We start from the raw sequence: 21,560 nt of genomic DNA on the forward strand, positions 1-21,560 counted from the left end.
TTTGAAGTTGATACGCTATGCTATGAAAATTTGTTCAGAAGATATTTGTGTAAGTGTGTGGTTGGGCTCAACCTCAGCGTTTTGCTAGCCACGTGAAAGCCTGTGCACAGAGAAAATTCTAGGAAATCCTAAGAGGTCAGTTTTCATTCTCCCCCCCCACCCCAAGCTTCCAGAAATGGTTATGATTAAAGACAGAGAAAAAGTACTTTTTATGAAAACTAAGAAGGGGTTTTTATGGGTAGAAATTTAACTACGGCAAACTGGATTATATGTGCTTAGATCAGCCCAATATCTATAAATTGGGTAAATAATTTTCTGTGTAGTGTGAGTTTTAGAAGCACTATGAAGCACATTATAACTGAAAAAAAAATTTCCCAACAATCTGCTGTAAGACTGCTACCATAATTGGAGTTTCAAGTAGAATTCCATGTCCAGGTGATACCTCTCAGAATGTATGCCTTACCTAGGAGGGCTAACATAGGCAAGCCTGGTAATTCATGAACCTAGCTTAAGTTATAACATGGATCTCACCTAGGAGAGACCTGGGTTTTGAAGATAAGACACAACCTCAGCTTTTGATATTGTGGTACCATATACTGACTGAGAAGGGTTGGGAACCTGAGCAGTTAGGAAGAAACTTTGGGCTGCCAAACTGGTGTGTACTAAGAAATTAACAATATTCACCAAATACTACTTGTCAAAATGAGCTTAATAAATGATAGTTAAATGTATACTAGTGTAACAGAATACTTTCTCATACTAAAGAGAATGTTTTTGTTCATTGGGGCTATTTCCTCTGATTTCCAGAGTCTAAATAGAAATACCTCCAGTACAGACAGATTTTATTTAAAACAGACACACATTTCTCTCAATTTAGAAGAGAAGAAAACTGATTATGAAAGTATACTAATATGTAACAATAAAGTCCCTATGGGTTATCCTAGTCATTTTACTGTGGCAACTCTCACCACTTGTGTTTTCTCCATGAGGGAGTTCTCTTGCTTTCCTCATTTGGAGAGTTTAATTCGATTTCTTGAATTTAATTTGTAAGGTTTCAGGGATTAAATTATCTAACTGTAAGATTCCTATGTAATATGGTAACTATCTTCAGTTAATATGATGTTACTATGACTGGCTCATGTTATGAAATGCAAAAGAAATCCCATTCTTCTCCTCTAAGGAGAATGCATATTTGACAAACCTACTTCATTTGGGTACTGCTACTGGTTTTTTAAAGTGAAATTAGCCAGACATGGGAAAAAATTTTTACTAAATTTATTACTTGAAATACTAAGTATAATGACAAGAAGGTGAAAACTATGAGCAAAGTGGCTCATTGTTGTATACAATCTTAGTTTTTGTCTCTTTACAATGCTTAAAAATGGAGTCAGTTCAGTTCATATGAGCAATCACTGGGTAGTTGCACAAATTTGACTTTCAACATCTAGACTAATGCAATTTCTCAATAACTATATGCAATTAACAAAGACTCCTATTTTCTCTACATGTTACAAAATGGACTTTCATGCTTCTTTCATGTGTACTAAATAATTGATGAGTTATTTGTTTAAATTTAGCTTGATCGATATACCCCTTTATATAATCACGAAATTAAAGATCAGATGACCCTATGAAAATTTTTCAAGTGGAGGAATTTTTAAAAGAAATGGTTTTAGTTTTCTCAGATTCACATGGATAATATGGAGATGAGGATTTTAAGAAGCTGCCTAACACATAATTCTGATGCTCTCTGCATTATTTGTAATTTTTAAATTTATATCTTTTATTACACATATTAATAATATTTTACATTATATCTCCTTTATTCAAAAACATATATTCAAAAACAAGAAAATAAAATTTGAATATATCATTAAACTAAAATATTCATGTGTGAAAAAATGAAACCAAATTACTAAGATTGTGATGCACATAGGTTAATTATAGCAGGAAAAAATGGGCTGATCTGTTACTTATTGTATACACTTAGGCTCTTCACAGTAGTGAATCTGTTAAAATGGTTGCAAAAGTCAGACTTGGAAAATACATTCATAAACTGGGGCAATAAAAATAGCTATTGCTATGTAAAAGTGTGCTGAGCATATAGATTAGCCAATGTTTTAATAAAAGTTAAAGAATCCTCTGAAATTAATAATATGAATTAAATATTTTTAAAAATCTTCATTAAAAAATCAAGGTGTGCTTGCCTTACATAGACCTAAATCAAAATTACTTTGATCTTAGGTCTAATATGCCTACCCTCAAATTTAATACTTTGTTTTCAAAATATCTTCACAATTTTAGGGTCTCACATATAAGGAATTTCTAAACTTACAAACTAAAAAATAAATGAGTTTTAAAAATTAGACAATTTTAACAGTTAATATGTTACTTTAACATTACATCGAACCAATCCAAGAGTAGACACTTACTCTTAGTCGTTAGGTCTTGTTTTGCACATTCTCCTTCTGCAATTGATACATCATCAATGGCAATGTCACCTTCTATGCCAGGACCTCGAATACCTTCAAAAATGAGCTACAAATATGAATGAAACAAACCTAAATGTAGAGCTTTGATTTGTAGATGGATTTTTACTGAGAAACCAAGGAGCCAAACCTAAAATCAACAGTAATTCTGGCATCATTTATTATTCACAGTCTTCAGAGTTGTTGCTTAAAAAAAACATGAATGTTCTTAACAAAACCAATCATAGGATCTTCCTTGGCTAATATTAGTTTTCACATCAAAAGCTCTGTGTTGGTTTTAAAACAAAACTACACTTAATTGAATAATACAATAAAAACTACCACTGCTACAAATCCTACCACTGTTCGTTTTCAGGGGAAAAATGTTTATTTGAACAGTATTTCTCTGAGATAGATTCCCTCCAGTTTTCTCTAAAGATCTAACACTGGTTTTCTAGAAATATTTTATGGGATAAATCAGTTCACGGTTCTTTACAGCAGTATTTATGTTTATTGAAGCCAAGAACAAGGGTTTACCATCACTATGAAATTGTTTGCTCTCTTGCAAATACAGTGAATAAGTTTCTCACATTCCCCTGTTATGATATACCTCTATAATTTCACTTTTGACATTCTATTTTTAAACACCTGAAGATATTTATGGGTTTACTTGAGTGTTTAGTGTCAGACCTTTGAACTTCCAGTATCTACAACAGTGATTGGCACTGAGACTTGATACATGAGAGGTGAAAGTATAGATGAATGAAATCAGTCTCCTTTTATTGCTAAATTCTGAATACAGTAACAATATAGGGACAATTAGCAAATTTTTATTACTTCGTTTTTGCAGAAATAAGACTGTTATAAAATTTTCTCTATAACCCCACAGTCATTCCTTGCTTCTAGCAAAACCTTTTTAATCCTTTTGATACAAAAAGGCAACCTATGCATTTAGTGATTATAATCACAAAAATTTCTACATGCCAAAATGAAGTATCTAGTTTGGTCTTTTCAAAGAAAAATTAGCTTAATAAAGAGCTGTTTCAACATCAAGCTGATGTATGCATTTTAATACAATTTTTAGCCTTATTTCATTGCAACAAATTGAGCAAAAGTCTATTTTTATCAATGTCAAAATTTTTGGTTCTGTTTTTGTCTTTGAAAGTATCTTAATATGGCTCCTTAAAGGCAAATTTGTGGTGATTTTCAGAATACTTATGCTACCTTTGAAAGATTTATCTATTGTTCTCTGATATACTGTCATAATTTTATTAATTGAAATCTTTTAGTAAGCAGAAGCATTAGTTATCAACTTTTGCATTGAGTTCCTTTTCCCTGCTCATAGTCCATATGAATCCATAGTGTAAGAATAATTTTCAAGATCTGATAGGAGAGAAAAGTTTGAGAAAATTTTATTACTATATTTAATTTGTGTAGAAAGAGTTTTCTGCTTACCTATGTTGAGATAAATAAGTTAATAAAGATTTCCCAAAGCCATTTCTTTGAAAAACATCCAAAATGTCATGTTATCACTGAAGCCAGAATAAAATGGCAGACCAGAGTTAAAATATAATATAGAACCCAGCTAGCAGTATATGGATTCTCAGTCCTCAGAATAAGAAATGAAATATTACTTTGCCTAGAATAATGACTTAATTTTGTCTTAAGGTGGCATTTGGAAAGTAATCTGGGAAATAGCTAAAAAAAAAAAAAAAAAAAAAAAAAAAAAAAAAAAAAAAACCCTCAGAGGGCTGTTTAAATCACAAGGTCCTACAACCTGAATTAAAAAAAAATCAATGGTATTAAAATCCAAGAGCACTGAAATCAGAAAAGGGGAAATAATTTTAATGACTGTGGAATTCCCCACCTTATGGATATCACGTAAGTTATGTAACCAGTGGCCCTATTGATATTGTTAGACATTAACGTTATTTTCAGCTATTCTGAACAAGGCTGAGGTGAATGCATTTTAAAAAATTAATATGCACACCTTTTATAGAGCACATGGCTCTTTAAGGTCATCCTAAATTGCCCCTATCAGTACTACTGCCTGTTTCCTAATTATGGGTTTTTAAGTCATTGGGTATTTTTCCTTATTTTAAAATGTGCTGCTTACCTGGTAGAGAATCATTGTTAGAGTAAATCAATGGTTATTCCCACCCCCTTCTTAGTTTCAGTCATGTGATGCTGAGTCTTCTCTCCTGAAGATAACAACATGAATGGAGTGTTATCTTGGAGAAAGTTAGAACCCACAGATTCATGCTGCTATGAGTCTTATTCCATAAAATCCAACATGTTCCACTTTGGCCACATGGCTAATAGTTGACTGAATAAAAGTGGAGTACTGTCATCACAATTCTTTCTTTCTTGCAGCTATTATAAAGGATCAAATGGAATAAAGTACAGATTTCTGGCTCCCAGTAAGGTTTTAATTCTGGACTGCAGCAGGAATAAGGATGCATTAATCAGGAAAATTTGCTTTGGTAAAGAGGAAACCTCCTCAGTAACCAATAGTTTTAATTTTAAAAGATGGTGTGGGAAGGGAAAGGAAGCAAACCCAGCTTGTAGAGTGGAGTACAGGCTTTATGCTGTAGCCATGGCAAAGAAGGGGACTGCATTCTCGTGCTTTGTGTGGGAAGTGAAGTGTCCATGAGAAGGCTGATAGGGTAGGTTAGAATGTTCTGCACCTGCTCGCACTTGAAATTTAAACAGATGAAGCTGAAGTCATAGTCTTTTCATTGGGAAGGATGCTGGAGAAACAGGTTTAGGAATACATAGATTTTTCCATCTTAGTTATGTAGAGGGAAATAGGTAAGACAATCATCCACAATTTTTCTCATTTATTTAAAGTACACAATTATTTTTACTTAGCAAGTTCTAGTCACCCGGAGGTAGCTGTCAATATAAAAAAGATGAGACTATTTAAAAAAAAAAAAGTGAGAACTAAAATGTGTAAATCATCAACATCTTTTCAAAGCTGCTGGCCCTTGAATGATGCTACCATTGCTCAAAGCATTTCAAAATGTCTTTTAGGGACCATAAAGTATCAATCACTCCTAATTTTCCCATTAGCTGTCTTTATCCTCCCTTCCTTCTTCTTCCCATTCAGGTTACCTAGGTTCATGCTTAAACATATGGTCAGACCTATGTTTGGGCTAAAGACAGAGCCGTGAAGCAGAGAGGTTGTGAAGGATGCTGTCACACTACTTTTGTGATAGGACTGAGAGGAAGCGTTGGGAGAGCCTTTTTCGGTAAGCATCAGAGTAGATTGATGTAATTTAATGTGCGTGTTGCCTCCCTGCAGTCAGTTGACTGTATGTGTGTAGTTGGCTGAACAGCAAAAATACAAATCAACACAAGTCGAACTGTCATGTATCGTCAGGACTGCCTATACTAGCACATTTTCTTCTATGAATACTTCATCTCTTTTTGATCCTGAATGAGTTAAGTGTTATAGAAATAAAAGCTGGCTGATTTATAAATTATTACATTTATCTGTACAACTATCAATAATACAGTTTGTCACTGAGTAAAGCAACTTTACTTCCTGTGTAAGCATAACAGGTGTTCTATGTATTGTGTGTGGAAACAAATCAGAAATATAGTAGTAGCATAGATAGTGTAAATACAGCAGTAGATGATAAAAATAATTTCTGACAATATCTCTTGGTACAGTTATATAATTAGTGTTTGTAATATTTATTTGTAATCGTGCAATGATAGGGAATCCAATCCAATATTCCAGAGAAATACTGTAGCCTTCCTCAGCCTCCTATTTGAACAGGGAGAAAAAGATCCTATGCCATATGTTTGTTTGTTTCCTTTAAATTCCCGTAAGAGTTTTGCTCCTAAGAAGATATAGATTGTTTTTTTTTTAACTCCTACAGACTCTCACAAGAGATATTTACTGCATTGTTCTTTTTATGTTCTGAACTCCAACTCCAACTACATATTTAATTATTATAACAAAATTTTATGGATTCTAATATACTCGTAAGTGGCTTCTAGACTAAGACCTAGAGGGATACCTTTTTCCTTTATATTGTTTTTGATTGTGAAGTAGGTAACAGAAATAAAATGCATACAGATTCAATTCAAACAGTGTACCTTGGCCAAACTTTCAAGTGTTTACAAAAATAAATCCTTGGTGACAAACAGTTTTTTCCCAGGTATAAAAAAGAAGAAACTATAACCATTCCTTATGATGTATCTCAAACTGGAAGCTATAATCTGTATACAATGATAAAAATGAATTTTATTCATTTATAAAAGAAATGTTCTCTAGTTTAACAGGTTAAATTTTGTCATATTTTTATGAAGGACCATCATGATTCTGAATGCTATTACATTACAGGGGTAAAATTATGTTCCTTTCCTCTTCAATACTTCTGAAGTGCATTTGCTTTAATTGCCACAAAGAAGGAATTAATGACATCTATATACTTAGAGATAAAATGTTAAAGTTTAGGTTTCCTAAAAGAAGCCTCAATTTATGTAAAACATGGTCTTTACACACAATCATACTGATATTATTTAAATGATTTCCCTTAACTGAAATGACAAGTTTAAAATTTTATATATTTTTACAGTGTGCACATGCAATGCATCAAACCTAATATGTGATAAATACTGCATGATCATAAAATTAACTGTTGGTGGGTATATTCAAGTGGGAAGTTAAAATGTATGTTGGCTTCTGTTATTAGAATGACACTAAACAAAATTATTTTAATTCACTGATTGACAATTTCTTACATACAGTATAGTGCATTAAAGCTTACCGATACAGATGTCAATAAAGAGAGATATAGATGATGCTATTAAAACTTGTGTTCAAATATAATTTCTTAGTAAGGAAGAAAGAGCTCCATGCAACACTAGTGAATAAAAATAGATGGGGGAGTCAAAGGATACAACACACTTTTGATGATTTGACTTCAATAATTAATGATGCCTTCTGTAAATGTTCATAGCATATTCTTCAAGACAAGAGATACATCACTTCTGATTATTACTGCTAAGGCAACCACAAAGTCTAAGAATGCAGTCTGAAAACTGACAGTGTACATCACTTGGAAAAAATTAAGATACAAATAAAATTTAAAATAGCTTTAACATTGGAAAAATTTTGTTTTCTTTTTTCTTTTTAGGTAGGCTTCATACCAAGTGTGGATCCCTAGTGCAGGTGAACTTACAACCCTGAGATGAAGACCTGACCTGCGATCCAGTCAGAAGCTTAACCACTGAGCCATCTAGGTGCCCCATCATTGGAAAATGTTTACAATAGTTACTTTAGGAGCCATAGTTGTGTCTATATAATGGCCCTGGAATTTGGCTTAGAATGCCAAATATACATCTACTTGACCATGTGACAATATATTCCAGATTACTATTATTATCATGATTATTATTATTACCTAGATAAGCATGAAGGGAGCATGATGCAAAGAGAGCTAAAATCTTTTCCCACCCTATTTCATGTTAAGGATGTATGTTATTTAAGATAAACTGTCTTGAAATCACTTTGAAATCTTTAAATGAGGATATAAAAGAAGATCTCCAGAATTCCTTTCAACTGTAATAAAGAAAATATAAAGAGCATCTTTTATGTCTCAGGATGTCTCCATATTTCCCCCCTGGAAAGCATTTGGAATATACTATGAAAAGAAGTAAAGCATTAAAAAGGATTTTTTTTTTTTTTTTTGGTGTGTGATATAAACGATAAGTAGCATTCTAACACTGCATCATTTTTACCTTTTTTGGAATTTTTGCTGTATTCCTTCCAAATCTAGCAATAAAATATCTTTTCATCATAAGCACTGATAATGTTAAATTAATTCTTGAAAAAGAACCCCAAAAGGAATTTCAGAAGGCTAAAACTTCTACTAACCCTGAGAAATACTAAACAATTTTATTTTCAGCTAAGCAAACTAACTGGACACACTCAAACAAAGGACTTTGCAAGTGGCTGTTTTTTAAAGGGTTTATAAATCAAAATAATTTAAATGCATGCAACTCCAAACAAAACAACCTAAGTGTCAGTGCAGCAGAGGCTCAACGCTACTTATATCTCATTTAAAATTCCAAGAGGTAGGAGATATCCTTTCCACTTGAATTAAAGACATTCTACAATGCCACAAATCTACATCTGAGTAATATTAAAACTTCTCATAACAATTTATATGCTAATATATTCTGTACAGTTTTTACCATGTTTTCCTGGTAGGCATTACATACCAAAGTAAGTATTTTTGAAAAGCTCAATAGGTCATAAATTATTTTTGAGTATAAAATCACTTTGTCTGAAAAGAGTTCAAAATAACAACAAACTCAAAACCAAAATACAAACAATATATGTGGTAGGATGATGTAGCTGTGTTTCATGTTTCCTTCAAAAATCAAGATTTATGAAATTAAAGACAGTCTTTAGTCAACAGACCTAAAAATATGTCATAGAATAAAATAACATAGAAATACAAAATAAAAATGATTTTATTTATTTTATTTTTGATAACTTACATAGTGTAGCAATGCTTCATTAAAAACTGCTACCTTTTGATTTGCTTCCAGCAAGGCAGATTAACAGGAACCAGACCTATCCTCTCATCAGAAACAACCAAATAACTAGACAAAATATAGGAAACAATGAGCATTAGGTAATGAAGAACAATGATCAATGAGTGACAGGAATCAAACAAGGTGAATCCTATGACTGTCCTATAGATCTATAGAATCTATAGAATCTATCTATAGAATCTATAGAATTTATAGATCATGGTGCAAGCAGAAGAAAGAACCTGGTAGAAAACCTAGAAGAAAACCAGAACCTGGTTGAGGAGATAGAGCTGAGAGTCTAAGGAGTCCAAAGCAGCTAGACTGTGCAAGACAGAATATAAGCAAAGACAGAGTTACAGAGATCTGCAGAAAGTCCCCCTTGAGTATTTAGTAATGTACTCATCAGGGCGTGAATGTCCGGTAACTACACAAGAACTGGGAAAGAACCAGAGTGATGCATTTAAGGTAACGGTACTTAACTCACACAAGACATGAAAACCTCATAATTCATTGGACAGAGTGCTCAGAAGACTCTTGCATTGGTAGTGAGAATAGCCCTATACTAAACACTGCTTCAGCATCTTCCAACAAATCTTAAAAACAAGACCAAGATAATCAAACAGCTTCCAAATAACTACCAAACAAGCTCAAGAATAGTTACAGAAATATAAAAAAATACACAAAAAAATTGCATTTTATAAAATTTTAAGAATTTTACCTCTCAGAATAAAATTCACAGTGTCTGACACCCAATCAGACTACCAGACATGCACAGAAGCAGATAAATAATGGCTTGTAATGAGGAGGAAAATAAAATCAGTCAAAAACAACCAAGAACTGACAGAGGTATTAGCATTAGCAGACAATGACATAAAGAAATCTAGTATAACTTGGTTTCATATACTCAAAACATTCACTAGAGATGTGGAAATATTTTTTAAGACACTCAAGTTGAACTTATAGAGACAAAAATGACAATGTCTGAGATGCAAAATACACGGAATATTATTGAAGGCAGATTAGACATTGCAGAAGAAATGATTCATGAATGTGAAGACACACCAGAAAACTATGCAAAATGAAACACAAAAATCAAAAAGCATTTAAAAAGCATCAGTGAACTGTAACACCTTATATACGTGCACATAAATAAGGGGTCTTATATACATATATAAGATATTGGAGTCTTCAAAGGAGAGGAGGAGGAACAAAAATATTTGAAGAAACATTAGCCAGACAATGCTTAAATTTTATAAAAACTATAAACTCACAGATTCAAAATCAATGAACCACAAGCACATGGAAAATGAAGAAAATGACATAAAAACATGTCACAGTTAAATTCAAAACCAGTGGTAAAGAGAAAATCTTAAAAGCAGCCAGTCATATTACACACAGAAGGATAAATAGGAGTTTCAACAGATTTATTCTTGGAAACAATGCAAACAAAAAGACACCAGAATATCTTTAATGTTCCAAAAGGAAAAACTAGAATCCTATACTCAGAGGAAAGATCTTTCAAAATATGAAGATGAAATGGACTTTTTCAGAAGTACAAAAGGTGAAAAGAATTCATGTTTACCAGACCCACACTATAATAAATAAATGTTAAAAGAAGTCCTTCAAGCAAAATAAAATTGATACCAGATGGAAATATGCATCTACAAAAGAACAAAAAGCACCAGAAATGACAAATACTGTGAGCACCAACTATGCAAACCCAGGCTGACTTCTCAATTGGAATGAGGCGAAGAGTTGACTGTAGTGAAGAGTTCTCCAAGGTTTGGAGTTTTGTGAATAACACTTTATTGAACATCTGCTTTAAACATTCTAATCAATCTCGTTTTGTGAATTTAATATGGAAATCTCTGAGGCTGCAGAAAATGTGTCATGTGTAGTGAGTTGTAAAAATGTTCTACTCTGAATTTATACTGACCACATCCTTCCTGGTAACAAAAGACTAATACACATCTTGAAATCCCTTCTTTAAATCGACAGTTCCAATGGAGTAAGATGGACCAAATCACAAAGGAAAGCAATTCCTTTCTATAAGATTGGAACCTCAAGTTTGGAACTGATACTCTGCCTCTCATTTCTTTCCTCTATGAACTCTCTTCATTGCTTATATCCAGGGGGACATTCCCTTGTGGATTCTCCCTGTTGTAACAACCTGACTAAAGCAACATCCCCTTGTAAGATCATAACAAAACAAAACAAAATTCATTCTTTACTAATGTGAAAAATTACAGAATAAAATAACTGAATAAATATAACAAATTTAATATCTGCCTATAGGTCATTTTATTAACTCTGAGGAGTAAATAATTTTAGTTACGATGGTGGTTCTTTACCAAGATGGTGAAGATGTCCAATCTTTACCAAGATTGGACACTCTGTGTAATGACCAGTGCACTGGACTCAACTTGCTTTTCTATTTGAGTACCACTGTCTTTAAATTCTGTGGGCACCCAACTTTCCTGGATCTCCTTCATTTTAACTTTAAAAAATACTACTTAGGATTGAGCTCTTCTCCCACAGTTGTTATTAATTATTGGTTAGCTTTCTGCATGGTTCCATCATTTAATCACTATTCACCTATGTACACTTTCCCTTGGAAATATCAACCATTCCCACATTTCTAAGTAGCACATACAACCCGATGACTCATAAATGTGTATGTCTCCAAAGTTTCACATAAACACATACAGCAACCTGCACAGCTTTAAAAGGATACTCTATAGGCATTTTGTATTTACATGTCCAAGAAAGAAGTAGCTGTATTCAACCCTGAAACTTTTCTCTTTCCTTCCTTCCTTCCTTCCTTCCTTCCTTCCTTCCTTCCTTCCTTCCTTCCTTCCTTCCTTCCTTCCTTTTTTTTTAAGGTAATGTGTAGCACAGGCATTACCCAAGATTCCCTGGTTAGAAACCTGTTAGTCATTTATGGCTGCTTCCCAAATTCCCAACATAAAAATGCTGTGCTAGTTTTCACACCTAAGTAGATCTTGAAATCATCCACTTCTTTTTATACCACTTTCTGATTCTGAGTTTATTCCTTCAACATCTTTTATGTGAATTTTGCGAGTGCTAAGTTGTTTGCCAGCCCAATTTTACCCACTTGAACCCCAACGTGACCACTGTACCAGGTCATTCCCCAACTAAAATCTTCCAATGACTCCCCATTATCTAAACCTTAACCTCAGATCACCCCAGTCTGATGTATCTTTAGGTACCAAATTCTAGATAAAAGTTTTTCTGTTTCTCAGGCAAATCCTATGGTATATGATGTCGATGTCTGTTTACTCTGAACTCTGCTGCAATATTGTTAGCTCTTGTTCGGCTTTGCAATCCCTCTCCTTGGTTCAGGTTTCACCTTATACCTCAAGTGTCTCTTGACTTTCCTCCATACTGTTCTTGTTGTTTGAGTGTGCTCACAGAACCTTGTGCATACCTCTCTTACTGCAATTTTTACAGTATGTGATGTCAGTGTTTAGATGTATATTTCTACCAATCTGAGGTAAGCAATCATTTAAAAATATTTAATGTTTATTTATTTTTGAGAGAGAGACAGAGCACAAGTGGGGGAGGGGCAGAGAGAGAGGGAGACACAGAATCCGAAGCAGTCTCCAAACTCTGAGCTGTCAGTACAGAGCCCGACGTGGGGCTTGAACTCACGAACCATGAGATCATCATCTGAGTCAAAGTCGGATGCTCAACTGACTGAGCCACCCAGGCACCCCAAGCAATCATTTTTAGATCTTCAAACTGTATATGTTCCTGGCACATGGTAGTAGCTCAAAAAGTATTTATTGAATTGTTTGTTAGGAGAATAAATGATTATTTTGAATGTGCCTAATAAATATTTACTAAATTGATGTCTATGGCAATAACTAATAATTAATTAATATAACTATTCTCTTAACAACTTATTGTATATATATTTGATTTAATAATGTGTTGGTGAGGCAGTTACATAGGAAGCAAAAATATGTTTCAATATATTGAGGAAATCACAGATAGGAAAAAAACACTTGAGTCTATAAAATACACATACTATATATAGTTACTAAAATCATTACAACTACATTATTTTCTCCACTGATATATTTTCATGAAGTATTGTCTCAAGCCATAGTGGCCATTTTTATAGTCATTAAAATTTATATTATATATTTGTAGCTTTCAATCTAAGCCTACCTTTTTATGTCAAAACAAAGAAAGATAGCTTTGTTAAGTTCTCTGGCTTTGGTAATCAAAGTGATAAATTACTAAAATGACATTAGCTAAAAGAGACACATTTTGCTAAAATATATACAATTTCATCAACTAAAATTCAAACAGATTGAGAACAGACTACCCAGCTTCCATTATTATGAGAACCTGTGTTATTTAACTTCAGATAACAAAATACACACATGTGAATTTGTAGAAATGGATTACATTTCCACTAGGCAAATCATTTAGATTCTGAAAGGTAATTATTCAAACATAATACTTGATAGGTATTAATAAGAAAAAGGGTCATTTTCTCTTTATAAAACAGCTTTAAGAACTAAAGAAAAACTTAATACTATCATTTTGTGATGCTTGTATCACAGAATTTCTGAATGTTCATATTCTAATGTTTGCTTAAGGTCTGCCTTTTAACATTATGCTCATGTGTAGCAATCTATTTACAGAAGTGATTGTTCTTTTCTTACCTGAAACGAAGTAATTGGATATATATTAACATGAGCCTCATTCCACCGTTGTCCTTTATTCCCACTTGAAGACCACAGTGGATTCTCTATGGTTGTCTGCCCTTTCAAACGCAGATAAACATTTAGGACACCTAAAAATAACAATGACATTTTATTTCATATATTTGTTTTTGTTTCACATTTGTTTCTCCTTGACCAAACACTTGTAAACTTTTAAACATAAAATTTCTCAGGGCACTAGTGTCTCCTCCTTTCCTCCCCTCTCATTTCCAATCTTGCTCGTATGGCATTTGGCAGGCCTCCAAAGACAACTGTGTACTAATCCCTAGAATCTTTGAGTGTTATTTTATATGACCAAAGGGGCTTTGCAGATGTGGTCAAATTAAGGATCTCCAGGTGAGAATTATTCGGGATTATCTTGGTGGATCTTAAATGTAACCCCATGTATCTTTATAAGATGGAGGCAAGAGAGTTGATATAGGAGAGAAGAAGGTCATGTGAAAGAAAGAGAGGATGCTATGTGGCTTGTTTTGAAGGTGAAGAAAAAAGCCACAAGCCAAATATAAGCAGCCTTTAGAAGCTACTAAAGGCAAAGCAATATATTCTTCCCTAGAGCCTTCAGAAGGAAGTAGGCCTGCTGACACCTTGATTTTAGCCCTATTTTACTCATTTTGGATTTCTGTCTTCTAGAACTGTAAGATAATACATTTTTGTTCTTTTAAACCACAACACTTATGGTAACTTGTTACAGCATTAATAGGAATCTAATGTTTTTTGTATGTATTGAGTGACTTGACTCTAATTGCCCTATCTTACATTACCAAATAGCATCTCTTTGAGTTTACTTTTTATCCAAGTCTCATTTCCCTTTTAAAAGAATTATTTGAACATGAGAATAACTTTGTCTCATGATTTGATATATCTCTTTCAACAGTTTCACATTCTGAACCTCGTAAAAATAGTAGTGATGCTAATGATATTATTACAATATGGTATTGATATATAGTGAACACCTGCTCCAGATAAGGAATTAATCCTCTCACCAGTGCTATAAACTACTATTATTCCCAATTATAGACAAAACTTAGGATGGTTAAGTAATTTGCCCAATTCATACAGTAAGAAAATAGCAGAGGCAATATTTGAACCCATAAAGTCTGATATACTGATCACTAAGCAATCAGTATTTTGATACACTTAAAAAAACAACTTTATTTAGATATAACTTACACGCAATAAAATTCTCTCATTTTTTTTTAACGTTTATTTATTTTTGAGACAGAGCGAGACAGAGCATGAACGGGGGAGGGTCAGAGAGAGAGGGAGACACAGAATACGAAACAGGCTCCAGGCTCCAAGCTGTCAGCACAGAGCCCGACGCGGGGCTCGAACTCACGGACCGCGAGATCGTGACCTGAGCTGAAGTCGGCAGCTCAACCGACTGAGCCACCCAGGTGCCCCAAAATTCTCTCATTTTAAATGTACAGGTCAATAACCTTTGATTGATATATACTACAGTGTAAGTGCTGCTCAACCAAGATACAGGACACTTCCTCTTCCCAGAAAGCTTCCTTACTTTCTTTCCTCTGCAGTTATCTTCAACAGCCCTTGCTCCTATGCCAGGCAATTACTGATATGACTCTCCTGACGAACTGATGGTTTTGGCCTTTTCTAGAATTTGATGTTAATGAAATTATGCACTAATTATTTTTTGTGTCTCTGGCTACTTTTCCTCAGTATAGTTTCTGTTATATTCATCTATGTTATTCTATCATTTTTAATTTTAATATTTAGTTCATTTATAGTTACTGTAGTTTTTGGTATGTTTGGAATTAAGACCATCTTATTTATTCTCCACTTGTACTTTGTTTTTATTCTTTTGTGGCTCCTTCTCTTTCTTCTTTTCAGTTGATATATATGATTTTAATTTATTTCTTGTACTGATTTTTAAATCTCTAATTGTGTTTTAGTGGTTGTTCCAGGGCTAACAGCATTCATAACTCTTCATAGTCTAATTATAGGCAGTAGTTTATTCTTCATGCTCACAACTTTACATCATCATACTCTCTTTTCGGGTTTTACTATTATCTCCCTTCTTTCATTTCAAAGCTGATACTTCACGTTCTTTATCTCACTACACACATGCAATAATCTTACCACAGTATAATTCATTTATCTATCCTCTTTCCATTTTAATAGTATTTTTTACTTTTTCCTAAATTGTAAATCTCACCTTACAGTAAACATATATTTTATGTAAATTATAAAAAGAAAATATAGTTTTAAAATTTTCTACTTATTTACCATTTCTGATGGACTTCCTTTCTACCTGTAGATCTGAGTTGCAATCTAGCACCATTTCCCTTTGGCCTGAAGAATATCCATTAGTACTTTTTGTAGTGGTGATCTGCTGGAGACAAAGTTTCTCAGATTTGTTTATATAAAAATAACTTCACTTCATACATGTTTTTGTGAGATTTAAAATTCTGCCATTTTTTTCCTCAAGCAGTTTAAAGTTGTTCTATTTTTTCTGTATGTCACTGTTTCTAATGTGAAATCAACCATCATTTTATCTTTGTTCCCTTGAATATGTTTTTATTTCTCCCTCTGGCTACTTTTGAGAATTTTTCCTTAGTTTTGATTTGCAGTAGTTTGATTACAATGTACCTAAATATGATTCTCCTTATATTCATCTTGGTGTTTATTTCTCCCTCTGGCTACTTTTGAGAATTTTTCCTTAGTTTTGATTTGCAGTAGTTTGATTACAATGTACCTAAATATGATTCTCCTTATATTCATCTTGGTGTAGAGTTTGCTGAAGGTCTTTTGGTTTTCCCTTTATTTATGCCTCTTTTTCCTCTCCTTTTCTACTTTTTCCTCTCCCTCTCTCTCCCTCTCTCCCTCCCTCTCTCTCTCTCTCTCTATATATATATATGCGCTCTCTCTCTCTCTCTCTCTCTCTCTCTCTCTATATATATATATATATATATATATATATATATATATAATTGGAGATCTATCTATATAGATACATAGATAGATCTGCCCTCTTTAGTTTTATTTGCCCTTATCTTCCTGCTTCAGCTTTATTTCAATGGATTGATTTTTACTTTTTCATTGACTTTGGACCCCATTTCCTGTTTCTCTGTATGTCTAGTGATTTTCATTGAAAAATGGGCATTGTGGACACAGAGACTTTAGATTTATAATCTTTCTCAGAAGGCAGTTTTATTTCAGTAGACTGTGCTCATTGATCCATCGTAGTAAGAAGTAGCTGTTCTGAATCCTTCTATTTTCCATTTTAGATACTCAATGTGGCTCCAATTTTCTTGCTCATTGGTATTGGCACCTTGTATTTAGAAAGGCAACCTGTGCCAAAAGGAAGAGCTCTTTCAGGACATATTTCTGTGTGATGTAACTGCATTCTATTTTTGAACATGAATCCACAATAGGGAGGGATTCCAAGGAAATCAGGCCTAAATAAATAATACATTAAACATTAAATATAGTTATAATACTTTTGAATCCATTAGTTGTCATTGGACTAACAAATTAGTATGTAGCATAAACCTTTCAAATTATTTGAAGAAACAGTCTGTATGTGCATTAGATAGAAAAGGGGCTCCTCATCTCTTCTATGGCTTGTGTCTGCTATAGCCTAAGGCTGTATTAATGGTAACTGATTGGGTTGACCTGTGATGTTCTCTACTGATTTCTTGTCTAACTGTACTGCTTTTTCAGAAAGCAAATTATCAGTTGTCTTTTTTTTTTCTTAAATGTGACACCTTAGTTTCTCTACCTAGTAGAAGTCCTATGATACTTTGCATGTAAAGAATGATGGATGTTATCTCTAAGCTATTAAGGCAGTTCAAGTTGTTCTGTTCTTTAAAAGGACCATATTTACATATGTAATATAAATTCAAACTTGAATTATTCCAATTTATGTTTACTGAATATATACTATGTGAAAAATATTTGTCCCAGGTCTAAAGAAGCCAGGTTTGTTTTATCCCAGATTTGAATTTGCTTTTGAATACATTATTTGAGCTAGAGTCAATTTTGACCAGATTTTATTTTATTTATTTTTTTTCAATATATGAAGTTTATTGTCAAATTGGTTTCCATACAACACCCAGTGCTCATCCCAAAAGGTGCCCTCCTCAATACCCATCACCCATCCTCTCCTCCCTCCCACCCCCCATCAACCCTCAGTTCTCAGTTTTTAGGAGTCTCTTCCGCTTTGGCTCTCTTCCACTCTAACCTCTTTTTTTTCTTCTTCCCCTCCCCCATGGGTTTCTGTTACGTTTCTCAGGATCCACATAAGAGTGAAACCATATGGTATCTGTCTTTCTCTGTATGGCTTATTTCACTTAGCAGAACACTCTCTAGTTCCATCCATGTTGCTACAAAGGGCCATATTTCATTCTTTCTCATTGCCATGTAGTACTCCATTGTGTATATAAACCACAATTTTTTTATCCATTCATCAGTTGATGGACATTTAGGCTCTTTCCATAATTTGGCTATTGTTGAAAGTGCTGCTATAAACATTGAGTACAAGTGCCCCTATGCATCAGTACTCCTGTATCCCTTGGGTAGATTCCTAGCAGTGCTATTGCTGGGTCATAGGGCAGGTCTATTTTTAATTTTTTGAGGAACCTCCACACTGCTTTCCAGAGCGGCTGCACCAGTTTGCATTCCCACCAACAGTGCAAGAGGGTTCCCGTTTCTCCACATCCTCTCCAGCATCTATAGTCTCCTGATTTGTCCATTTTGGCCACTCTGACTGGCGTGAGGTGATATCTGAGTGTGGTTTTGATTTGTATTTCCCTGATGAGGAGCGACGTTGAGCATCTTTTCATGTGCCTGTTGGCCATCTGGATGTCTTCTTTAGAGAAGTGTCTATTCATGTTTTCTGCCCATTACCAGATTTTATTTTAAAACGCAAGCATTACTTATGAAAAAAGACACCAGAAGAGTAACTGACTGAAATAAATTCTTTAAACTATGTTATAATTTATATGTCTCATTAATTATACTCTGTAATCCAAATCAATGAATCCAAACTATTGATTTGCTGTTCTATTTTACGAGAAAAGCAGTATTAACAAATGACTTTAGAATGTTTTTTCCAGAAAGTTTCCAGTTTGTTTGTTTTTTTTGTTTGTTTGTTTGTTTTTTTTATGAAGCCATCAGGGATGACAAGTTCTCTAGTTTCCAGTTTTTTAAGTTTATAAAGAGAATTCAATGACAACAGTTATATAAACTTATGTTCAGGTCATCTAGGTCGATGAAATTAGAACTTGTGAAACAGAATAAAGCAATTCAAGAAAAGTTAGATTCAGCAAAGCTGATTCAGCACATTATTATAGTATTATAGTAAGAAAATTCCAAAGTGAAAATGATGGATTGTATTAATACCCTTTAAAAGTAATTTTAAGTCCTTGGAGGCACTGTGTTTATGCTTGAGTAGGCACCACGTATCAATAGGTATGAATTTAATCATCCCCAAGGATTTCAAATGCTGCATAGTTCCAAGATACAAGTTTGACATTGCTAAGCAAAACTTAACTGTATTTTTCTTCACTTTGGTTTCCTAATTCTTATATTTTGATCACCACCCCTTCTCGATCAGGTGTGAGAGCTCAAGAAAACTGACCTCATGTTACGGACCACAGTCAGAAAGGCTAAATGACCTCAAGAGCAGTGACCAATGTTTTAAAGTTATTTATGGCATTATGAAATAGGATGGTTCTTATTTTGATATTTCACATACATTACTGTATAAATATAATTTTCATAAATATTATTTATAATTATTAATACCTAGTTCTTTCATTAAGTCATTAACATAATTTTACTTTTAACTATTTACTATAAATATGTATTTTATATATTTTATATAAATAACTGAAATATATGTCCTAAAATGTGCATACATACATCCTACAGATACTTGAAATTACCAAGTTCATATAAACTAATTTGTAGTTTGGTGTACTCCGAGGCCTAGGGATCACTTGCATATAAATCACATTTTTATTCTAATCAGGAATACAGCCATTAATTTGTGTTTCACATTTCATGGAACATGAAGATGTGCCAAAATCATCTAGCTTCAGGCAAGAGCCATGTATATTGATAGGTAATTGTTGGCATCATTTGTTTTATATACACAGACAAACATGGGAAATTATAAAATCATTATTTTCTGCTTGAATAGAAATGACTGCATGCATCCACTGTTATTTTTTCAATATATAATTGCAATTATATCTTAAATAAAAAATGTCAGTTCATTTTCTCCAGTCATTACCATGCCTTCTTGCATCCTGTTGAATCTCTCCATTAGTGTCCAATAAATTTTCCTTAAACATAACCTTCATCATGCTTTCTATTTCTATGAACTATGTCAGATCCCTTTCTTAGACCCAGTCACTCTTTGACTATACCACAGTCCCTACTGTGCTGTAAGAGCAATATTCTCCATTTTTTCATGTGGCTCCTTCTGTTTCTCACATTCTGTAACCTTTGCTTTCTGCTTAATACTTATTTGGATGGTTTACACTTTGTTCTTGTCCATAGACATTTTATTTTAACTTTGCTGTTCTCAGTGTTCTATCCTTTATTCACCCATTGCACAGGGTTGTAAAGCATTTTAATGAATATTACTTTGGTGAATATGACTTTTATTTTATTCAGTAATTTATTATCTCAAATATGATGACAAACTATTTGATGGATAAAAACCTTTCACCACAATTCTTATTTTCTGTAGAACCCTATATACCACTAGGCACATAGCATATGCAATTAATTCTATTGAACAAAAATGAGTGAATTCAAGACCTAAGGGTAAAAATACTCATCACAATAAACCTATATTTTCAGTTTAAAAAGTTTTTCACTGGGTGAGCAACAAAAGCAAGTCAACCCATTTGCTTACCATCAATTCAACTGATGAGATATTTTGTATTAATTACACTAAGAATTAGATTAGTATATTTTGAAATATCAGCCTTTCTTGATCATAGAATTAATTTTATTTAAAAATCTCAGCTTCTACTTTACATTATCTGAATAATAAATAAATAGGAGGAGAATAAATTTAGGGGTAGTGGTAGTTCAAAACACAGATTTAAAAGGTAAGTGCACTAGATATTATTTATGGTCTTAGTAGAGGATCTGTGACAGGTGTCTGTAATAACACATTTTAATTATAAGTGGTCATAAATCATGGCTAGGTTCTATTCACCCTCCCCTTAAGAAATACATCTTAATTCAACAAAGCAGTTTCCTCAATGAATGTCCCACCTGCAGCATTATTTTCACACTGATGACATTGGCATTATCAGTATTAAATACATACAAGACTACTGAAAACAGGCTCAAACTGTCTTTCCTATAATGTCTAAATCTAAGAAGTAAAATATGAGAGATTTCTTATTTGAGGAAAATATTTCACATATAAGCAAGAATCTCTAGTTTCTTAACTCAATCACAAGAAATATGGTCTTTGACCAAAGTAAGAATAAAAATCAGACTCCTAAAACCACGTAGAACGTTGTCACCATCACCTTTTCTATATGTTGTATAAAAACACTGAAGTCTCCATTTTAAAACTTTTGAATGCCAGAACTGAGAAAGTTTTACTCTACTCTCACTAAAGGATAACCTGAGATAGCTTATTAAGAGAAATTTAATTAGAGGTTAATTCTATTTCTGCACTTTGTTAGTTAATCATAAGGTGACATACGTGGACCATGACACTTCAGCTCAAAACACAAATTGTAATGTATTATGGTCCATCAGTATATAAACTTCCTATTTGAACAAGTTT

General features: G+C 33.3%; 1 protein-coding gene across 2 annotated transcripts in view; it reads right to left on the reverse strand.

The window, feature by feature from the left end:
* Positions 1-21,560, reverse strand: part of MDGA2 (MAM domain containing glycosylphosphatidylinositol anchor 2) — an 875,114-nt gene that overhangs the window by 4,815 nt on the left and 848,739 nt on the right. Inside the window, exons 15-17 of one of the 2 annotated variants that reach the window (XR_009264432.1) lie at positions 13,721-13,851; positions 4,585-4,669; positions 2,433-2,538 (exon numbers count right to left, since the gene is read on the reverse strand). Coding sequence is in view for 1 of the 2 variants with exons in the window: in XM_058738955.1 (XP_058594938.1) it covers positions 2,433-2,538; positions 13,721-13,851 (237 nt within the window). In the remaining variant the exon portion in view is untranslated. Of the gene's footprint in view, positions 1-2,432; positions 2,539-4,584; positions 4,670-13,720; positions 13,852-21,560 lie in introns of those variants that run through there. The other variant, XM_058738955.1, reaches the window with a different exon arrangement.

Source organism: Neofelis nebulosa, chromosome 7 (assembly GCF_028018385.1).
Source record: "Neofelis nebulosa isolate mNeoNeb1 chromosome 7, mNeoNeb1.pri, whole genome shotgun sequence".
Lineage (NCBI taxonomy): Eukaryota > Metazoa > Chordata > Mammalia > Carnivora > Felidae > Neofelis > Neofelis nebulosa.